Source organism: Cynocephalus volans, chromosome 17, assembly GCF_027409185.1.
Source record: "Cynocephalus volans isolate mCynVol1 chromosome 17, mCynVol1.pri, whole genome shotgun sequence".
NCBI classification, from domain to species: Eukaryota; Metazoa; Chordata; class Mammalia; order Dermoptera; family Cynocephalidae; genus Cynocephalus; species Cynocephalus volans.
Window position 1 is genome coordinate 2,498,391 of NC_084476.1, and position 16,915 is coordinate 2,515,305.

The following is a 16,915-nucleotide window of genomic DNA, read 5'->3' on the forward strand; positions in this document are numbered from 1 at the left end:
GGGGTCCTGTCTGTGAGCCTCGGGGCTGGGGGCATCTCCTTCCTCATGTGCATGCAGCAGGGGGAGGGGACTGCACATGGAAGGCTCACCCCAGAGGGGCTGCCCTGCAGGTCCAGCGAACGGGTCACCCTCCTCCTGCAGGACGTGACTGTCTGCGGTTCTGCATCCTGGCTCAGGCCCTGCTCGAGGCCTTCACATGGGGGGCCACAGCAATACCTGCCCCCCAACAGCACCCTGATGGGCAGGTGCTCCATCTCCGCCCACCGCACGAGTGCTGAGACCCTATGGTGAGCCCGTGCGTGGCCACCCCTGCCCGGGAGCCACGGCGGGAGCATTGAGAAGCGGGCACAGCCAGTGCAGGGAGGGGTGACACAGGCGTGGCTCATGGAAGCCCCAGGTGCCAGGGCGTGGGCAGGTCTTCCATGAGCACCGGCGCAGGTGGTGGGTGGCGGGAGAGGGGAAAGCACAAGAACCTGGAGGTGCCAACGCTTTGGCCATGGAGCATCAGCTGCCCCTGAACTAACCTGGGTCACCTGCAGGGAGGGCGGCATGCAGGCGGGCTCTGGGTTCCCCCAGGAAAGGAAAGGGTCCCAGCAAGGGGAGCTCATGGCCCGGCCTCTGCCCTCTGACGTGGGCCTGGGGGCGGATCTGGAGGCAGTGAGGCCTCTTCTTAGAGGAAGTGGGGAGCCCGGGAGCACCCAGACAGGTGGGTGTGGAATGGGAAGAGTGCCCCTCTTGGAGCCCCAGCGGGGGGCGGATGTCCACCATCTGCTGGCTGGGCAGCCCACGAAGCCTGCCCGCCTCGTGGCTCAGGAAGGGCCAGTCCCAAATCCCACACTCATGTCTGGCAGGTTCCCGCCCAGGCATCACCCAAGCTGCACCTTGGGGGGGGGGGGGGCGGGACCCTGACTTGGGACCATCTGTCTGGATGCTTCCTAAGAGCTGGGTGGGCTCAGGGTGCTTGGACGTGGCAGGGGCCGTGCAAATGGCCTGCCTGCGGTCAGGGCAAAGGTCAATGGCAGGGCTCCCCCTCTCCAACAACATAGCAGGATGCAAAGTATTTGGAGTGAGCCCCGGGAACTGGGCAGGCACAGTCCCACCTGGGCCAATCGCCCTTGACCAGCACAATCTGCGGCCCCTCTTGGCATCAGGCCATCATCAGACCTAGCGGGAGGCTGTGAAGCCCAGCTGTGGGACAGTCTGGGCTGGAACCTGGGACCCTCTCCTCTCTTGTCCACCTGTCTGGAGGGACGGGGTGGGCGCATGGCTGCCCATGGCGAAGGGTTGGCATGCCCCCTTGTGTGGCGGTCGGTGTCCGCCGGAGCAGAATTACCTTGCAAATATCCCAGGTTTACCCGATTCATGACATCACTGGCTGTTAAATTTGCTACGTCCTCTACAGAACACACAGGAAGAGGCACAGACAGAGAGAGAGAGAGAGAGCGAGAGGGAGGGAGAGAGAGAGAGAGAGGAGAGAGAGAGAGAGGGGTGAGCAAGCGCGGGCGCAGCGGGACCAGCGGCCGGAGGCGGGCGGCCGCTTCTGCCAAGCTCTGGGGGCGCGGGCGCGGGCGTGGAGGCCGAGGGGAGCGCGGCCGGGCTGGGATCCCGTCTGCTGGGGCTCCACAGGGCGTGAACAGCGGACGCCTGTCCCTGAGCCTCGGCGGTCAGTCCCCTGTCCTGAAGCCCGGGATGGCTCCTCCTTGGGCAGGGACGCTGGGGGGTCAGAGGTGAATCTCGCAGCTGGGCGTGTTGGGGACACCCTCAGATTGCACAGGGCTGGGGGTGGGGAAAGGCTCTCCCAGGTCACCTGTTCCCCAAGCCCTGGCCTCTGTCTCCCTCAGGCCACCCCCTCAGTGGAATCACTGTGATTGAGACCAGCAGATGGCCCAGCCTTAGTGACTCCGGGCAGCTCCTGGCGAGCCCGAAGCTCCTGACTCCACTTGGATACAGGCAGCAGGATAGGGACAGAGGCAGAGTGGGCGATGACCGAGTCCCCGAAGTGGGACCCAATGCAGTCAGAGTCTTGACCTAGCCAGGGGGTGGACACGGCTGGGCAACTCGGGCCCCTTGTGGCCTCATCAACAGAGGCAGCGTCTCTAGACCAAGGGAGGGGCTGAGCCTCTCCTGTGTGTCAGCCTGGAGGCTTATGGTCAAAGTCACAAGCATGTCACCCCAAAACAAGCTGCACAGCGAAGGAGCTGCGTGAAACTGCTGATGAAGACAGACGCCGGAAGCAGCAGAAATGGGATGGCTGAGCAGCGGGAACGTGGTGGGCCCATGGAGTGGGTGGAGCAGTGTCCTGGCCTGGGCCATTTGCCCAGCTGTCACCTCCCACGACAAAGCCCACACACTGGCTGCTGAGAGGGCCGGGGAAGGTGGGCTGGGGGTCTCCTCACCGTATTCCTGATCTCCACGAGAACAGGCAGCCCCCATGTGCCTGTCGCCCAGCGGAACCCGCTGGAGCTGGCTGGTCTGTCACTAACTGAGGCCCTCGGCCTTCAGAGAACCCAGCCTGGTCCTTCCCAACCCCCAGCCTCCCTCTCCAGGCTGCAGGGCTCAGCCTCCGCCAGGCCCTTACTTTACAGATGGGGAAACTGAGGCCCTGCAGCAGGGCGGGTGGGGCGCAGGCCACGTCTGCCTGCCCGTCACGTGTCCTCACCGTAGCCGGTGGTGGGCAGCCCCAGGTGCTTCATGCGGTTCTTGACCAGCTCGGAGAGCTCCTGGCGCTCGGAGCGCCGGAACAGGCTGAGCCGCTGCTGGCTGATCCACTCGGTGGCCACCGCCTTCCCCGCGTGCTTGGGGCCCCTGCGGCTCAGCCTCCGCGCCCACTGCAGGCTCTTGCGCCGCAGCAGCGGGTGCTGCGCGGGGTCGCCGCCGCCTGCGTGGCGGCCATGGGTGCTGCCGGTGCCGGTGCCCGCCCGTGCATGCCAGGGCCCCTTCACCTCCCGTGTGTCCTCACCGTCCTCCACGTTCACCGAGATCTGGGACTGGGCCAGGGAAGGGAGGGCGTGAGGGCTGCGGGGAGGGGGTGCGGGACCCAGCGAGGGGGTGAGGGCCATGGGGTGACAGGAAAGAGGACAGACCCTGGGGCCCAGGGTGCTGTGTGCCTTCCTTCCCCAGCTAGGGAGGGGTGCCAGGTACGGCTTCCTCCTGAGCCCCACGCTGCCCAGCCACCCGGTCTCACCACAGGGCTGGTCAAGGGATGGGGGCCCTAACCCTGCCCTGCCCCCAATTCACCAGCTCTCTTAACTACTCTGGACCCTCGTTTCTGTGGGTTTGGCTGGGGTCCCATCCAAATGGGATGTCCCCACATGTCCTGGCTTTGCCCCAGGAGGGCCGCCCCTCCCCATGCCTCAGTTTCCCATCTCAGATGGGGCAGCGATCCCTCTTGCACATGTCCTCGGGGGCTGGTGAGCATGTGGTGGACTGTAGTGTGGCAAGGCCTGTGCTGGGCTCAGTGGGCACACGGGGTGCTGGGGAGATGTGGGACCCCCACCCAGGTGGCACCTTTGAGAAGCCGGGGGTGCTGGGGCAGGGCGGTTAGGCCACATCATGGGAGGCACCCGCTGTGGTGCGGGCTACAGCAGGACATGTTGATGGCACATGTAGCTGGCCAGGAAGGGGAGAGGATGTTGTTCAAACCCATAGGTGACTTCCACCTCTGGGCCTCAGTTTCTCCACCTGTACAGGAGGGCGGTGGCCACCAAGGGCCCCCTCTGAGCTGCCCTGTGGCCCACACATCCTCAGGATCCACTCCCTGCCCCCGTGTTTCCCAGGGCCTGTGGCGGGGGTGGGGGCGCTGGCAGGATTCTCTACGCGGAGCTGAGGGGCTTTGGTGTTAAGCGGGAACTCCACGTGGGCTCAAAGCGGGTGCTCACCTGGGCTCTGAGCTCATGGGGCTGCAAAGGAAAACAGGGGCTATCTGGGACCCGTGGGTGCATCGCTGTCCCCACAGCACTGCCTCAGCCCCTCTTGGGGTCTACACAGAAAATGCTCAGGGCCAGCGGAGCTGGTGGCATGGGGTTCACCCGTGTCCTCTCGCAGCTCTCAGACGTTTCCCCAAGCCTCCTCACCCCCACTCGGGGGTCCCAGCTGTCCCGACTGGAAGCCCCATGTACAGGGCTCATGGACCTCATCCGAAATACAAAGGTGGAGGCAATCGTACCCCGGGTCCCCAAAACTGACAATGGGGACGAGGGTGAGACTCACACAGAGAAATGGGGCGACTGCCTCTGTCCCAGCCCACCCAGGGCCACCCCACAAACCTCCGAGGTGGAGAAGACGTGGCACTCGGTCCTGTAGATGCCGACGGGGATCTCGGCGCTGGAGGAGCAGAGCTTCTGGAAGAGGCGGCCATAGGTGCGGATCCACAGGTCGTCCTCGCCGATCTTCATCTGGAACGTGCAGGGCCCTGAGCTGCGGCCGGCCTTGGGCGGGCGGGGTGGCACCCAGAGGCCCTCGGCTGCTGTGGTTAGCCAGGGCCAGGTGTCCAGTGACCTGGCCTGAGACAGCCCTGCACGCCCCCAGCCCAGCCTGGCCCCAGTCACTCACGGCACAGAGGTAGCCGGAGCCCGGCGTGGTGTCGAGGCCCAGCAGCAGCCTAGTGATGGTGATCATGTAGTCCTTCACGAAGGACTGGCCCGGGGAGGGAGCCGCCGTGAGGCAGGTGGGCACGGCGGGGCACAGGTCTGCACCCCACCGGACACGCCTGCCAGGCGTCTCGGCCTCCTGTGCACGCACACAGAAGCCACCTGCCTGCTGGTCCCTGAGCACAGGCCAGCTGGCAGACACGAGCCGGCAAGCCTTTCCTGGGTTTGGTAATTCACTTGGCCAAGAACCACGAGGGCCAAAAGGGATCAGAAACCTAGAGGCTCCAGAAGTGGAGCCCGGGGCAGCGCTGGAGGGAGGACTGGGAGCACGTGGAGGTGAGGTCCTGCTCACCAGGGGCAGGGACGGCCCGCAGGCCTCCCCAGGATCCCGGAGGGTCACTCAGAGGGAGGCTCAGTGCTCAGAACCGGGACCAGATGTGGGCTGAGAAGAGAGAGGATGATGGGGGGCTCCCCTGGGCACTGCGGGGACCCCTCCCGGCTCCGCATCCCGACTGACCTGATAGAGCAGCGTGTCCAGCATGCTGATACTGAACACGCGGCCGGCGGCAAAGGGCAGGCGGAACATGAAGGCCAGGTTGGAGCCGTTCTCTCGCTCCCTCTGCAGGAAAAGGGGGTCCTCAGACTGGCCGGTGCCCCCGGTCCCACAGCTGCGTGGGACAGCTGTAGGGGTGAGGGCGTGTGTGCACCAGTGTTCCTGGTGTGTGAGCGTGTGTCTGCACGTGTGTCACACCAGCAGATGGCCGACCAACACCAGGCCAGGACACCCAGCTGTGTCTCCCCAGACACACTCATGACCAGAGTCTGGGAGGAAGTCCCCCTCGTGGCCCCTTCCTCGTCTGCTAAGCTGGCAGCATGGCATCTTCCATCCCTCTGCCTCCCTCTTGTAAAGACCCTGTGATGACAAGGACCAGTGACGAAATCCAGGATCGTCTCCCACCTCCAGGTCCTTAACTTCCTCCCATCTGCAGAGCCCCTATTGCCATGTGAGGTCACATGTTCCCAGGCTCTAGGGCTAAGATGCTAACATCTTTGGGGGCAATTCTCGAGCTGAACGCACCCGTGGGGGAGTTCCCTGGAGAGCCTCAAAGTGAGCACAGGAAGCGTGAGAGGCCACAGCAGAGCCTGTGCTGCCCACAAGGCCACACTGCCCGCTGGAGCCAATGCTCCAGATGTGAGAGCAGGCAATGGCGCGTTCAGAAGCATAAGCGGCGAGGAGCCTGTCCCAGTCCGCGGTGGCTGGCCTCCTACACTCGCCGCTAGAACTCGCTGCCCGTCACAAGGACGAACAGTGACATCCCCTCAATAACAAAAGGATTGTTCTCTGTCGCTTGGAGTAGCACTGAACGGCCAATAAGGACCATGACACGACCAGAGAGACGGCAGAAGGAAAGAGCGAGGTTGGGACCTGGAACCTTTCCCAGAGCTTTCTTCCCACTTTTTGAACAAGGGACCCACGTTTTTATTCTGCACATGTCCCTGCAAAGCACAGTCCTGAGGGACAGAAGAACCTCAGCAGAGCCGAGTGCGTCTTCGAGTTTATAAGTGACAGGGAAACGCACGGTGAGCCCTTCCTGAGAATAACTGGCTGGGAAACCTCACGGACAGAGGGGACCTGGGACGGGGGTCACAGCAGCCCCAGGATGAGGCTGAGCCCGGCCAAAGGAGGCTCCGGCGGGGGTACAGGTTACCCAGACAGGAATGGTGGCCACAGAGCGGCCAACGCGGCGGCGGGGGCACCTCGTCTTCTTCCCTAGGGCTCCTGGGCATCTTCCAGGGCAGACTCACAAGGGGAGATGCTGTGCTGGCCCCACTTGGTGTCCTTAATAATTTTTTAAAGGGTTCGCGTGCTCTTCTACAACTGCTACCTCTTGGCAAGGCACGTGGGTCTCAGCATTTCCGATTTCTACTTTTTACATTAAATGTGACAAGTGAGTGCAGCGCAGATCACGTGCGGTCACATGCCCGGCATGTTCCAGCTGCTCCGCGCCGCTTCCAGGTTCTTCCCCCGAGTCCTGTCTTTATCCCTTGAGCGCGCCCGAGCCTGGAAGCTGGTGGCTGCAGAGAGATGGGGTCACTCTCCGTGGGCTTTCATCTCTCTACTTTTTGTCATTCCTTGACGTGGGATACAGGTGATAATAAGCACATAGGCTTTATAAAGATAATTTGTCATTAATTTCTCTTAAGAAAAGGGTCTCAAGCTGCCCCGGTGCTCCTGTCACTGTTGGTCATCTGAGTGTCGTCAGAAGCTGGTCACTGTTGGCCCATCTGAGTGTCGTGTCAGGTAGCCGGGATGTGCCTGGAGTGGCAGAGACCCACCGGGGACCCACGGCCAAGTCCATCCAAGGCGTGAGAAGATGAGGACTCTGGCAGCCCCCACAGGTCTGGCCCTCGCCAAGGACTGGGCGTGACAGCAGATCCGACCTTCTCTGGACAGTGGATGGTGGCAGGTGGCCCAGCCAGCCCTCTTCCTGCACACACTGACCCTGCCTAGTGCCCAGGGCACCCGTCCCACGTGGGCCAGCAACACGCCAGTGCAGAGGAGCCCAGGGCTGCATCCTGAGGACTTCGTCAATGTCCTGACTTTGCCCCAGGTGGTCCTTGTCACACCTGCCATCATGAGATCAAATGACTGGGGCTCAGGGACTGTTCACCACCCTGAGGAGGGGAGTGGGCCGCACCACCCGGCAGCACTGAGGGGCCCCTGGAGGCCATGCTGAAGGGAAGGAGCCAAGGCTGACCCAGCCAGGGGGAGAGCAGCGATGGGCGCCGGTGTCTGCCACGGCAGGAAGGGGAGCGGGAGTGCGTCTGCCACATGTCTGCCAACCCGCCCTGCTTCCAGCCTGCCCAGCAGAACGGGGGAGGTGTGAGGCCCACGAGGAGCTGGGCCATGAGGAGCCCGAGAAGGCAGCAAGTAGGGACCAGGATGGCGGCCGCAGCCCAACTCTACGCCAGGCTCCCCCCGTCCACACGCAGGTCAAACTCGCTCTTCCAGATCCAGAGGATCCTCCTCTGACCTGGGGAAACCTGGTCTCCAAGGCCTTCTGGGCTGCAGAGGCAAACGTGCCAGTCTGCCGCGGCACACGACCATCTCCAGAGCAGGGCAGGCTGAGCCCGGCTGCTGGGGACGGTCCTATGGCTTCCTCTCCACTCTGGCAGAACTCCGGGCCCCCACAGGCCTCCTGCTCTGTGGCCGAGTGGAACCCACATTCGTTGTCTATCTGGGCTCAGGCCAGACCAAGCCATGTCTGCCAGCGCCACAGAACTCCACACTCGTCACTTCGCCTTGTGTCGATGGCTGGTCCCACTCGGGTGGTGACAGCTCCTGGTGTCACCCTGGGCTGGCCACACAGGCCACTGGCAGCTCACTGGTGAGGACATTAGCTCAGGCTGGTGAGGGTGGGCTACCTTTGACCGAGGCAGCCACGATCTCCATGGCCAACTCGCCCGCTTCCTGGTGCCAACCGTGGGTGGCCTCAGTGCTGCCCTGCCTGACAGTGGCCCCGTGCACAATCTGGCGCTGCCTCGGCCTGTGCAGGGACACTGTGTGGGGTGGCAGCAGCTCATATACCAGGACACCATGGTGGGGGCCATGCCACCCATGCCCGGGCAGGACCCTGTGTCCCCAGTGGGTCCTTTGTCCTGGGCTCCACATCCAGCCCCAGCTGACACCCTTCACAGAGTCCTGCTTCATAGGAGCAGAAAGGAGCAGAAAGCGATTCCAGCTCTGCCACTTGCTCTGCTCTGTGACCCAAGGCGGGTTCCCTCCCTCTCTGATCCTCAGTCCCTTGACTGTCCAGGGAGCGCTTGTCAGAATGAACATATCTCAGATTTGGGTGCAGTGTCCGGGGCAGACAAGGTGTATGTCTTGTTTGTGCTAACAGTTACTGGCCAATCCCTGCAGAGCTGCCCACCCTGAGGGCTCCCTGAGGGGCTGGGGCTGCACTGACTGACTGACCATCGCACAACAGACAGCCTCGGCTTCTAACATGCCAGGCCTGGTCCCTTAGGGAGGTGGTGGCTGCTACTGGCCAGTGCCCAGTGGACGGTGAGGGAACCAGGCCCCACGATCAAGACCCTCCTGTCCGGCTGCACCCCCTTGTCTCCTGTCCCCCTTGGCTCCTTCGTCTTGAATCCCTCAGGTTCCTGGGGTGGGGGCTGGCACAGGGGGCAGGAGCCACTCACCTTTTCTAGTTTGGAAAGAGCCAGAGAGTAGCTGTCCTTGGCGCGGAACTGCATAAACCGCATGTTGGAAGGGTGGGTGAGCTCCGTGGTGATGCTGAGGCTGGGGAAGAGCCTGCAGGAGGGATGGGCTCAGGGTGGTTCCCGTGGTCACGGGTGTGTGGGGTCTCGGGGTAGTTCCCGTGGTCACAGGTGTGTGGGGTCTCGGGGTGGTTCCAGTGGTCATGGGTGTGTGGGGTGTCGGGGTGGTTCCCGTGGTCATGGGTGTGTGGGGTCTCGGGGTAGTTCCTGTGGTCACGGGTGTGTGGGGTCTCGGGGGGTTCCCGTGGTCGTGGGTGTGTGGGGTCTCGGGGTGGTTCCCGTGGTCGTGGGTGTGTGGGGTGTCAGGGTGGTTCCCGTGGTCACGGGTGTGTGGGGTCTCGGGGTGGTTCCCGTGGTCACGGGTGTGTGGGGTCTCAAGGTAGTTCCCATGGTCACGGGTATGTGGGGTCACGGGGGGATTCCCGTGGTCGTGGGTGTGTGGGGTCTCAGGGTGGTCCCCGTGGTCGTGGGTGTGTGGGGTCTCGGGGTGGTTCCCATGGTTGTGTGTGGGGTCTCGGGGTGGTTCCCGTGGTCGTGGGTGTGTGGGGTCTCGGGGTGGTTCCCGTGGTTGTGTGTGGGGTCTCGGGGTGGATCCCGTGGTTGTGGGTGTGTGAGGTCTCGGGTGGCTCCCGTGGTCGTGGGTGTGTGGGGTGTCAGGGTGGTTCCCGTGGTCGTGGGTGTGTGGGGTCCCAGGGTGGTTCCCGTGGTCGTGGGTGTGTGGGGTCTCGGGTGGTTCCCATGGTCGTGGGTGTGTGGGGTCTCGGGTGGTTCCCGTGGTCGTGGGTGTGTGGGGTGTCAGGGTGGTTCCCGTGGTCGTGGGTGTGTGGGGTCTCGGGGTGGTTCCGGTGGTTGTGTGTGGGGTCTCGGGGTGGTTCCCGTGGTCATGGGTGTGTGGGGTCTCAGGGTGGTTCCCGTGGTCACGGGTGTGTGGGGTCACGGGGGGATTCCCGTGGTCGTGGGTGTGTGGGGTCTCAGGGTGGTTCCCGTGGTCGTGGGTGTGTGGGGTCTCGGGTGGTTCCCGTGGTCGTGGGTGTGTGGGGTCTCGGGGTCGTTCCCGTGGTTGTGTGTGGGGTCTCGGGGTGGATCCCGTGGTCGTGGGTGTGTGAGGTCTCGGGTGGCTCCCGTGGTCGTGGGTGTGTGGGGTCTCGGGGTGGTTCCCGTGGTCACGGGTGTGTGGGGTCTCGGAGTGGATCCCGTGGTCGTGGGTGTGTGGGGTCACGGGTTGTTCCCGTGGTCGTGGGTGTGTGGGGTCTTGGGGTGGTTCCCATGGTCGTGGGTGTGTGGGGTCTCGGGTTGGTTCCCGTGGTCGTGGGTGTGTGGGGTGTCAGGGTGGTTCCCGTGGTCGTGGGTGTGTGGTGTCTTGGGTTGCTTCCCATGGTCGTGGGTGTGTGGGGTGTCAGGGTGGTTACCGTGGTCGTGGGTGTGTGGGGGTCTCGGGGGGTTCCCGTGGTCGTGGGTGTGTGGGGTGTCAGGGTGGTTCCTGTGGTCGTGGGTGTGTGGGGTGTCAGGGTGGTACCCGTGGTCGTGGGTGTGTGGGTTCTCGGGGTGGTTCCTGTGGTCGTGGGTGTGTGGGGTCTCGGGTGGTTCCCATGGTCGTGGGTGTGTGGGGGTCTCGGGGTGGTTCCCGTGGTCGCGGGTGTGTGGGGTGTCAGGGTGGTTCCTGTGGTCGTGGGTGTGTGGGGTGTCAGTGTGGTTCCCGTGGTCGTGGGTGTGTGGGGTGTCAGGGTGGTTCCTGTGGTCGTGGGTGTGTGGGGTGTCAGGGTGGTACCCGTGGTCGTGGGTGTGTGGGTTCTCGGGGTGGTTCCCGTGGTCGTGGGTGTGTGGGGTCTCGGGTGGTTCCCATGTTCGTGGGTGTGTGGGGGTCTCGGGGTGGTTCCCGTGGTCGCGGGTGTGTGGGGGTCTCGGGGCATTCCCGTGGTTGCGGGTGTGTGGGGGTCTCGGGGGGTTCCCGTGGTCGTGGGTGTGTGGGGTGTCAGGGTGGTTCCCGTGGTCGTGGGTGTGTGGGGTGTCATGGTGGTTCCCGTGGTCGTGGGTGTGTGGGGTGTCCGGGTGGTTCCCGTGGTCGTGGGTGTGTGGGGTCTCGGGTGGTTCCCATGGTCGTGGGTGTGTGGGGGTCTCGGGGCGTTCCCGTGGTCCCGGGTGTGTGGGGGTCTCGGGGGGTTCCCGTGGTCGTGGGTGTGTGGGGTGTCAGGGTGGTTCCCGTGGTCGTGGGTGTGTGGGGTGTCATGGTGGTTCCCGTGGTCGTGGGTGTGTGGGTTCTCGGGGTGGTTCCTGTGGTCGTGGGTGTGTGGGGTGTCCGGGTGGTTCCCGTGGTCACGGGTGTGTGGGGTCTCAGGGTGGTTCCTGTGGTCGTGGGTGTGTGGGGTGTCAGGGTGGTTCCCGTGGTCGTGGGTGTGTGGGGGTCTTGGGGCGTTCCCGTGGTCATGGGTGTGTGGCGGTCTCGGGGGGGTCCCGTGGTCATGGGTGTGTGGGGTCTCGGGGTGGTTCCCGTGGTTGTGGGTGTGTGGGGTGTCAGGGTGGTTCCCGTGGTCATGGGTGTGTGGGTTCTCGGGGTGGTTCCTGTGGTCGTGGGTGTGTGGGGTGTCAGGGTGGTTCCCGTGGTCACAGGTGTGTGGGGGTCTCGGGGTGGTTCCCGTGGTTGTGGGTGTGTGGGGTGTCAGGGTGGTTCCCGTGGTCATAGGTGTGTGGGGTCTCGGGGGGTTCCCGTGGTCGTGGGTGTGTGGGTTCTCGGGGGGGTTCCTGTGGTCGTGGCTGGGGATGGTCCCACGTGTGACCCTGCCCGCGGGGCTCACCGGAACATGGTCTGCACGTTGACGATGGTCTTGGCGTCCGCCATGTAGTCCTCCTCCGCGCTCATGGTGCTCTCCTTGTCCACCACCACCAGGTTGTCCGCGTAGATGATGCCGCACTGCAGAAGGCTGTCCAGGCTGGCGGGGGGGAGGGGACCACTGCAGGGACCAGTCCCGCCCCCCACGGGCCCTGCACCCACGGCGCTCGGGACTCTCTCTCAGGGGTAGGATGCGGGGGACCCCCCTCGCTTCACTGTGTCCCTGCTGTCCGGAGCCACCTGCCTCGCCACAACCGGAAGACCTTGGAGGAGGAGGGGGTGGGGTGGGGATCCCTTCCTCTGCAAAGAGACGGGCAGACGCCCCCAGCCGCATGGGCCTCACTTGTCCACGGAGCCCTCCATGTAGTAGACCATGGGGAAGCAGCAGATGGCCTCCAGGAAGTGGTGGTCGGGCCTGTGGGGACAGCGGGTCCTAGAGGCGCCCACCTTGCCCTGCATCCCTCCCTCCTGAGGTCCAGCAGGGCTCTTGGAGCAGAGCTGGGCAGAGCAGGGTCCCCTAGAACTGCAGCACATTGGACCTGGGGGCCATTTGGGACAACAAGTTTCTTTATTTTACGCAAGGAAGGGGAAACTGAGGCCTCAGGGGGCGGCACTTGCTGAGGTCAGACAGCCAAGACTGGGCCCTGGGCTCTGGCTTCCAGAGGTCCCCCGGGTGAAAAGGTGTTGGGGGAAGAGCCACATGTCCCCTACCCCAGGACTCACAGTTGGGGGACGAGCAGGAGACAGACAGGGAGCCGAGAAACTACGAGGGCCAGAGCAGGGGAGCCGGGCGGAGGGAGGCCATGCTCTTAGCAGGAGAGTGGGGACCGGGCCCGGGTGGGGGCGCGGCCGCGGGGGCCGGGCTCACTTGTTGTCGAGCAGCAGCACGATGGGGTTGAGCTCCTTGCGCGACCTGTAGTAGGCCCGCAGGGGCACGATGAAGTTGTACAGCCCGTTGCCGGCCGTCTCCGCCGAGACGATGATCAGCTTGTTCTTGAACCCGTAGGCCTTGGCGTCCTCGTGGCTGTTGTGCTTGCAGCCCTGGGGGACACGCCGCGGTCAATGCCGCCGCCTCCCGGACCCCGCGCCATGCCACCTCCCGGAGCACGCGGTCGTCGGCGACGTGGCCCACGGCCCTCTCGGCCTGCACGAGCCCTGTGGGAGCTACAGGTGCCTCCAGAAGCCAGGGCTGTGCCCACGGCCACCGCTCTGTTAGCAAGCGCGGGGTGGTCGGTGTGCAGGTGCACGCCCTGCGCTCACCCACATCTTCCAGCTCTGTCCACCCAGACGCCCAGGAGCAGGGACACCCCAGGGCAGGGAGCGCATGCCCAGATCTCGTTTACTAAGCATCGTTTTCCACTGAAAACAAATCAGCGTTCCGTGGAGAAGTGCCCCCGGGCTGGGGCGGGGGGTGCAAGCTGAGGCTGGACCACCCCGGGCTGGGAAGCTCAGAGGGGCTTCAAGGGTGGGGGACGTGCTGGAAGGACCGGCGGCCAGCCCTGGCCCCACCAGCAAACCCGGTGAGCCGAGCACCAGAATCGATAACTATCTGTGAGGGACGGGGACGCCTCGGGAGGAAGCGACGGGTCATAACCCACTGAACAGGCCGAGAGTCCACAGGCCCCGCTGACACCTGAGAATAAAACATATGCGGGCAGTGGGGACAGCTTCCTCAGGGTTGGAAGCTAACAAAATACATGGAAGGAATTGGGAGTTATTAGAAAACCCCTATTAACACCAAAAGCAATGGTAGAAATTCACCAAAGAGTGGTTCATTTACCTGGTCTCAACCTGTCTCCCCACAAATGGCTTGTTAACTACAGAGGGAAAAACAGTCATTTTTATGACGGAGAAACCTGGCCGAGACCACCTTGTCACGGGATCAAAGTTAACATTGCCGGTGATGGGGCACGCTGGTACCCTGGACCTCCTGCGAGCACATGGCTGCGAGCTCGCAGGCTCTGCAACGTCACCGGGGACCCCGGCAGGACCCGGGCCGCGCTCCACCACTAAGTGGCCCGCGCTCTCCAGCAGCCGGGGGAAGCTGAGGCACATTCCAGATTAGGGAAACTAAGCCCCACTGCAGAGGACAATAAAGGCTGCCAGTACCATCAGCGCAATCTGGGTGTGTGCCGTGGATGAGACTCCAACGCCCAATGTCCCCGTCCCGATTCTGGAAACTGAACTATGATTGGCTGCGAGAGACGGCCCTCGCCCTTCAGAGACACTCGGGGATGTATTCAGTGGAAAGGGCACGGTGGCTCCCACCTGCTCTCAAACGGTTCAGGAAAGACGTGCCTCTAGAATAGCACGGAGAACACCAGGCAGAAACCGAGTTTGGTGAATCTGTGTCAAGGGCCTACGGATTTCCTCGAAGAATTCTTGCAGGTCCCCTAACTTACAATTATATAAAGATATGAAGTTACAGAAAGAAGCCCGGGGAGGCGTGAGCACCCTGGCACTGGGGGTCTGAGTGTGGAGGGTGGCACGGCCCTCGCCTTACCTTGTCCAGCCGCAGGCAGCAGAAGGGGGCCTTCACGGGCAGGAGGTGGCAGAGGGTCGGGGAGCTGCCGATGTAGGGCGAATTGGGGGGGTAGCCCTTCACGTACCTGGTGGGAGACAGGAGCCCTCAGCATGGCCCATGGCATGGTGGCCCCGTCCACCCCTAGCTGGGGGACACGGGAGCATCTGCTCCGCCCCACCCGTGCAGCACTGCACCAGACCACCTGCGGCCACCAGCATGTCAGACCTGCCCAGCCCTGGTGCCCAGGACACAGTGTGCGCTACAGGGCATGCCCAGGGCAGCCACACAGGGCACCAGACCCCGAGGACAACAGCTGTTGCATGGCCAGGGCTGGGGGGAGATGGACTTGGCTCCCACCAGGGTCTTGGGGTGGCTCCAGGTGAAGGTGGGTGCAGAGGGGCCCCTCACTGTCGCTCCCCTCACCCAGGGTGCAGGTAGTGCTGGAGGAGGGGCTCACCCCCCACTCACACAATCCCCATGCCCCGTGTTCTCTCTCTGCTCACCCCTGCAATGAGCTTAGACAAGGCCTTGAAGCCAAGGGTAGAACCCAAATGAGCTCTGACTGCCCGTTCACCCCTCCCTGATGCCCCCCGGGACCCCAGACTCATGGGGCAGACACTTGGGCCTCAGTCCCTTCTCAACTTGCTTCCACTGGGCCAGGCTGGTCTCCCCAGCAGGCTGCCACCCCCGTCCCTGACAGCGCCCAGCACACACCATGCTGTGGGGCCCCCAATTCAGCTCTGCCCCCAGTTGCCTTACAGGCTGCAGACTCAGAGGCTAGCCCTGCCATCTGCCCCGCGGGGTCTAGGAGCCCTGGCCAGTACCCCCTCGATCTCAGAGCTGTTCTCTGGCAGCTGGTGCGTCATGAAAGCACACTGACTCCGTCCTGGAGGCAGACAAAGGCTGGGGGCAGAGTGTGACAACCCAGCTGGGAGCACGGGACCCACAGGCCAGCCGTGGTCCTGTTGTCAGGTGCCACCTGTCTGTCCTGGCTGAGGCCAAGTGGCTGAGAGCTGCTGAGGGCAGACTGGGGTCTCTTCTGTCTCATAATTCAAAGCAGCCCCAAACCTAGGCCAGGACGACAGCTCAGGAGGGGCCTGTGGCCTCCAGGCCTGGACACTGCCTTGTTCAGGGATGGCTTGGTGTGACCTCTGCAGACCCTGCACAGAGGACCCCCGCCCTGGCTGAGTGGGCTGTGACCCAGGGCACGAGGTGGAGGACAGTGATGGCCGTGGGTCGCCACCAGCTTGCACCCACTCTGAATGGCCAAGGTCAAGGCCTCGGCTGGCCAAGCCATTTTGGGGCTGGGAAGATGGGCGAGAACAGGCCCCTCTCTGAGGGTGACCCTGCCCGGAGCTGGCATATGGTCCCCTGCTGCCCCCGTTTCTGCAGGTCGCCATGGGAGGTCTGTGAGTCCCAAAGGAGAGGACCTTGCCCTCTCAGCTCTGCACTCCCAGCCCACACTGACAGGAAGGGGTGCAGCCAGCAGACCCCACAGTGCGGTGCTCAGGAGCTCCAGGGTCCGACGGCTCTGCAGCGGAGCCTCAGGTGAATGGAGCCCAGTTCTGATGTCTGTGTGTCAGGGCCCCCCAAGATTCCATTACCAAACAAGAACTTCCGAGAAGCTGTTCAGAGGCTACGGTTCAGGGCATGGGCGTAATCTGGGGCTGCCACCCCGCCAAGTGCAGCACCAACGCCGTGGGCCCTGCCTCTTCCTGGGCACCCAGCACCATAGGGACGTCTTCCTCCCCAGCGCCAGCCACAGCCAAGAGTCCCCAGGGTCCCCCGAAATCCCTGTCTCACGGCAGTGCTCACTCCACCACGGAGAGCCCCTCTTCCTCTGAGGGCGTTGCCTCGTCCTCTGACTGGTCACTCAGCAGGTCGCAGGGCAGCAGGGCTGAGCTGTCGGCCAGCTCCAGCACGGGTGCGATGCTGGGCCGCCGGCTGCCCGAGCCGTTCTCCGTGGGCAGTGTCAGCTTGCCACCCCCGCCACCCCCGCCGCTCTGCGAGGGCTGGAACTCCGTGTTCTGGAGGTCCATGGCCACCGTCCCTGGAAGAGAGCAGAGGAATTGGCTGCAGCCCCTCCCCACCCCAGCTCCCCGGTGGGCAGCGGGTTCCCGGAGCTGATGTAGACACAATGGCTTCAGAGACCCCAGGTCACGTCCTGGCTCCTCTTCTCCAGCTGTGGGGCCCTGGGGAGCTTTGTGTCTCTCTGAGCCTCAGTTTCCCCCTCTGTACATGAGGACAGTGCCCCCTGGGGTAGTGTTAGACAATGACCCCAGGGCCTCAGCATTCGGTGGGCACATTCACGTCAGCTGCTGTGATGTCAGTGCCAACCCCCTGAGGTGAGGGGATTCTCGGGGATCAGTGGCTGGGCGGCTGGTCACTCTGCCTTGACGGTGGGGCCAGGTGGGGGTGGCCATGGCCAAGGGTGACACGGGAGCAGCCAGGCCATTCAGCACCTGCTGGAGCAGCCTCTGTCTCTCCTATGGCCCAGGGTGGCCAGGCTTGGGCTGGGGAATGGCTCAAGGATGTGGCCCAGGTCTCTGTGGGCCTAGGACCCCAGGGAGGGGGCTGAGAGCTGCCTGAGTCACCGTGGTTTCCTGGGAGCCATCTGGGCAACGTGCCCGACATGCACATGACAGATGGAGGCATGGCTGGGCGTGGCTGCGTCCCCACCCCCACGCCCTCAGC

The 16,915-nt window shown here is 63.9% G+C and overlaps 1 protein-coding gene across 14 annotated transcripts in view; it reads right to left on the reverse strand.

Moving 5' to 3' along the window:
- Positions 1-16,915, reverse strand: part of KCNT1 (potassium sodium-activated channel subfamily T member 1) — a 44,254-nt gene that overhangs the window by 2,734 nt on the left and 24,605 nt on the right. For 7 of the 14 annotated variants that reach the window (XM_063081711.1, XM_063081712.1, XM_063081704.1 and 4 more), the window contains 12 exons: positions 16,037-16,271; positions 14,201-14,306; positions 12,566-12,738; positions 12,041-12,112; positions 11,663-11,797; positions 8,793-8,904; positions 5,107-5,208; positions 4,552-4,635; positions 4,266-4,394; positions 3,879-3,899; positions 2,660-2,987; positions 1,334-1,396 (listed from right to left, as the gene is read on the reverse strand). In XM_063081711.1, the coding sequence (XP_062937781.1) occupies positions 1,334-1,396; positions 2,660-2,987; positions 3,879-3,899; positions 4,266-4,394; positions 4,552-4,635; positions 5,107-5,208; positions 8,793-8,904; positions 11,663-11,797; positions 12,041-12,112; positions 12,566-12,738; positions 14,201-14,306; positions 16,037-16,271 (1,560 nt within the window). The remainder of the gene's footprint in view (positions 1-1,333; positions 1,397-2,659; positions 2,988-3,878; positions 3,900-4,265; positions 4,395-4,551; positions 4,636-5,106; positions 5,209-8,792; positions 8,905-11,662; positions 11,798-12,040; positions 12,113-12,565; positions 12,739-14,200; positions 14,307-16,036; positions 16,272-16,915) is intronic. The other 7 variants (XM_063081710.1, XM_063081703.1, XM_063081713.1 and 4 more) reach the window with 4 other exon arrangements.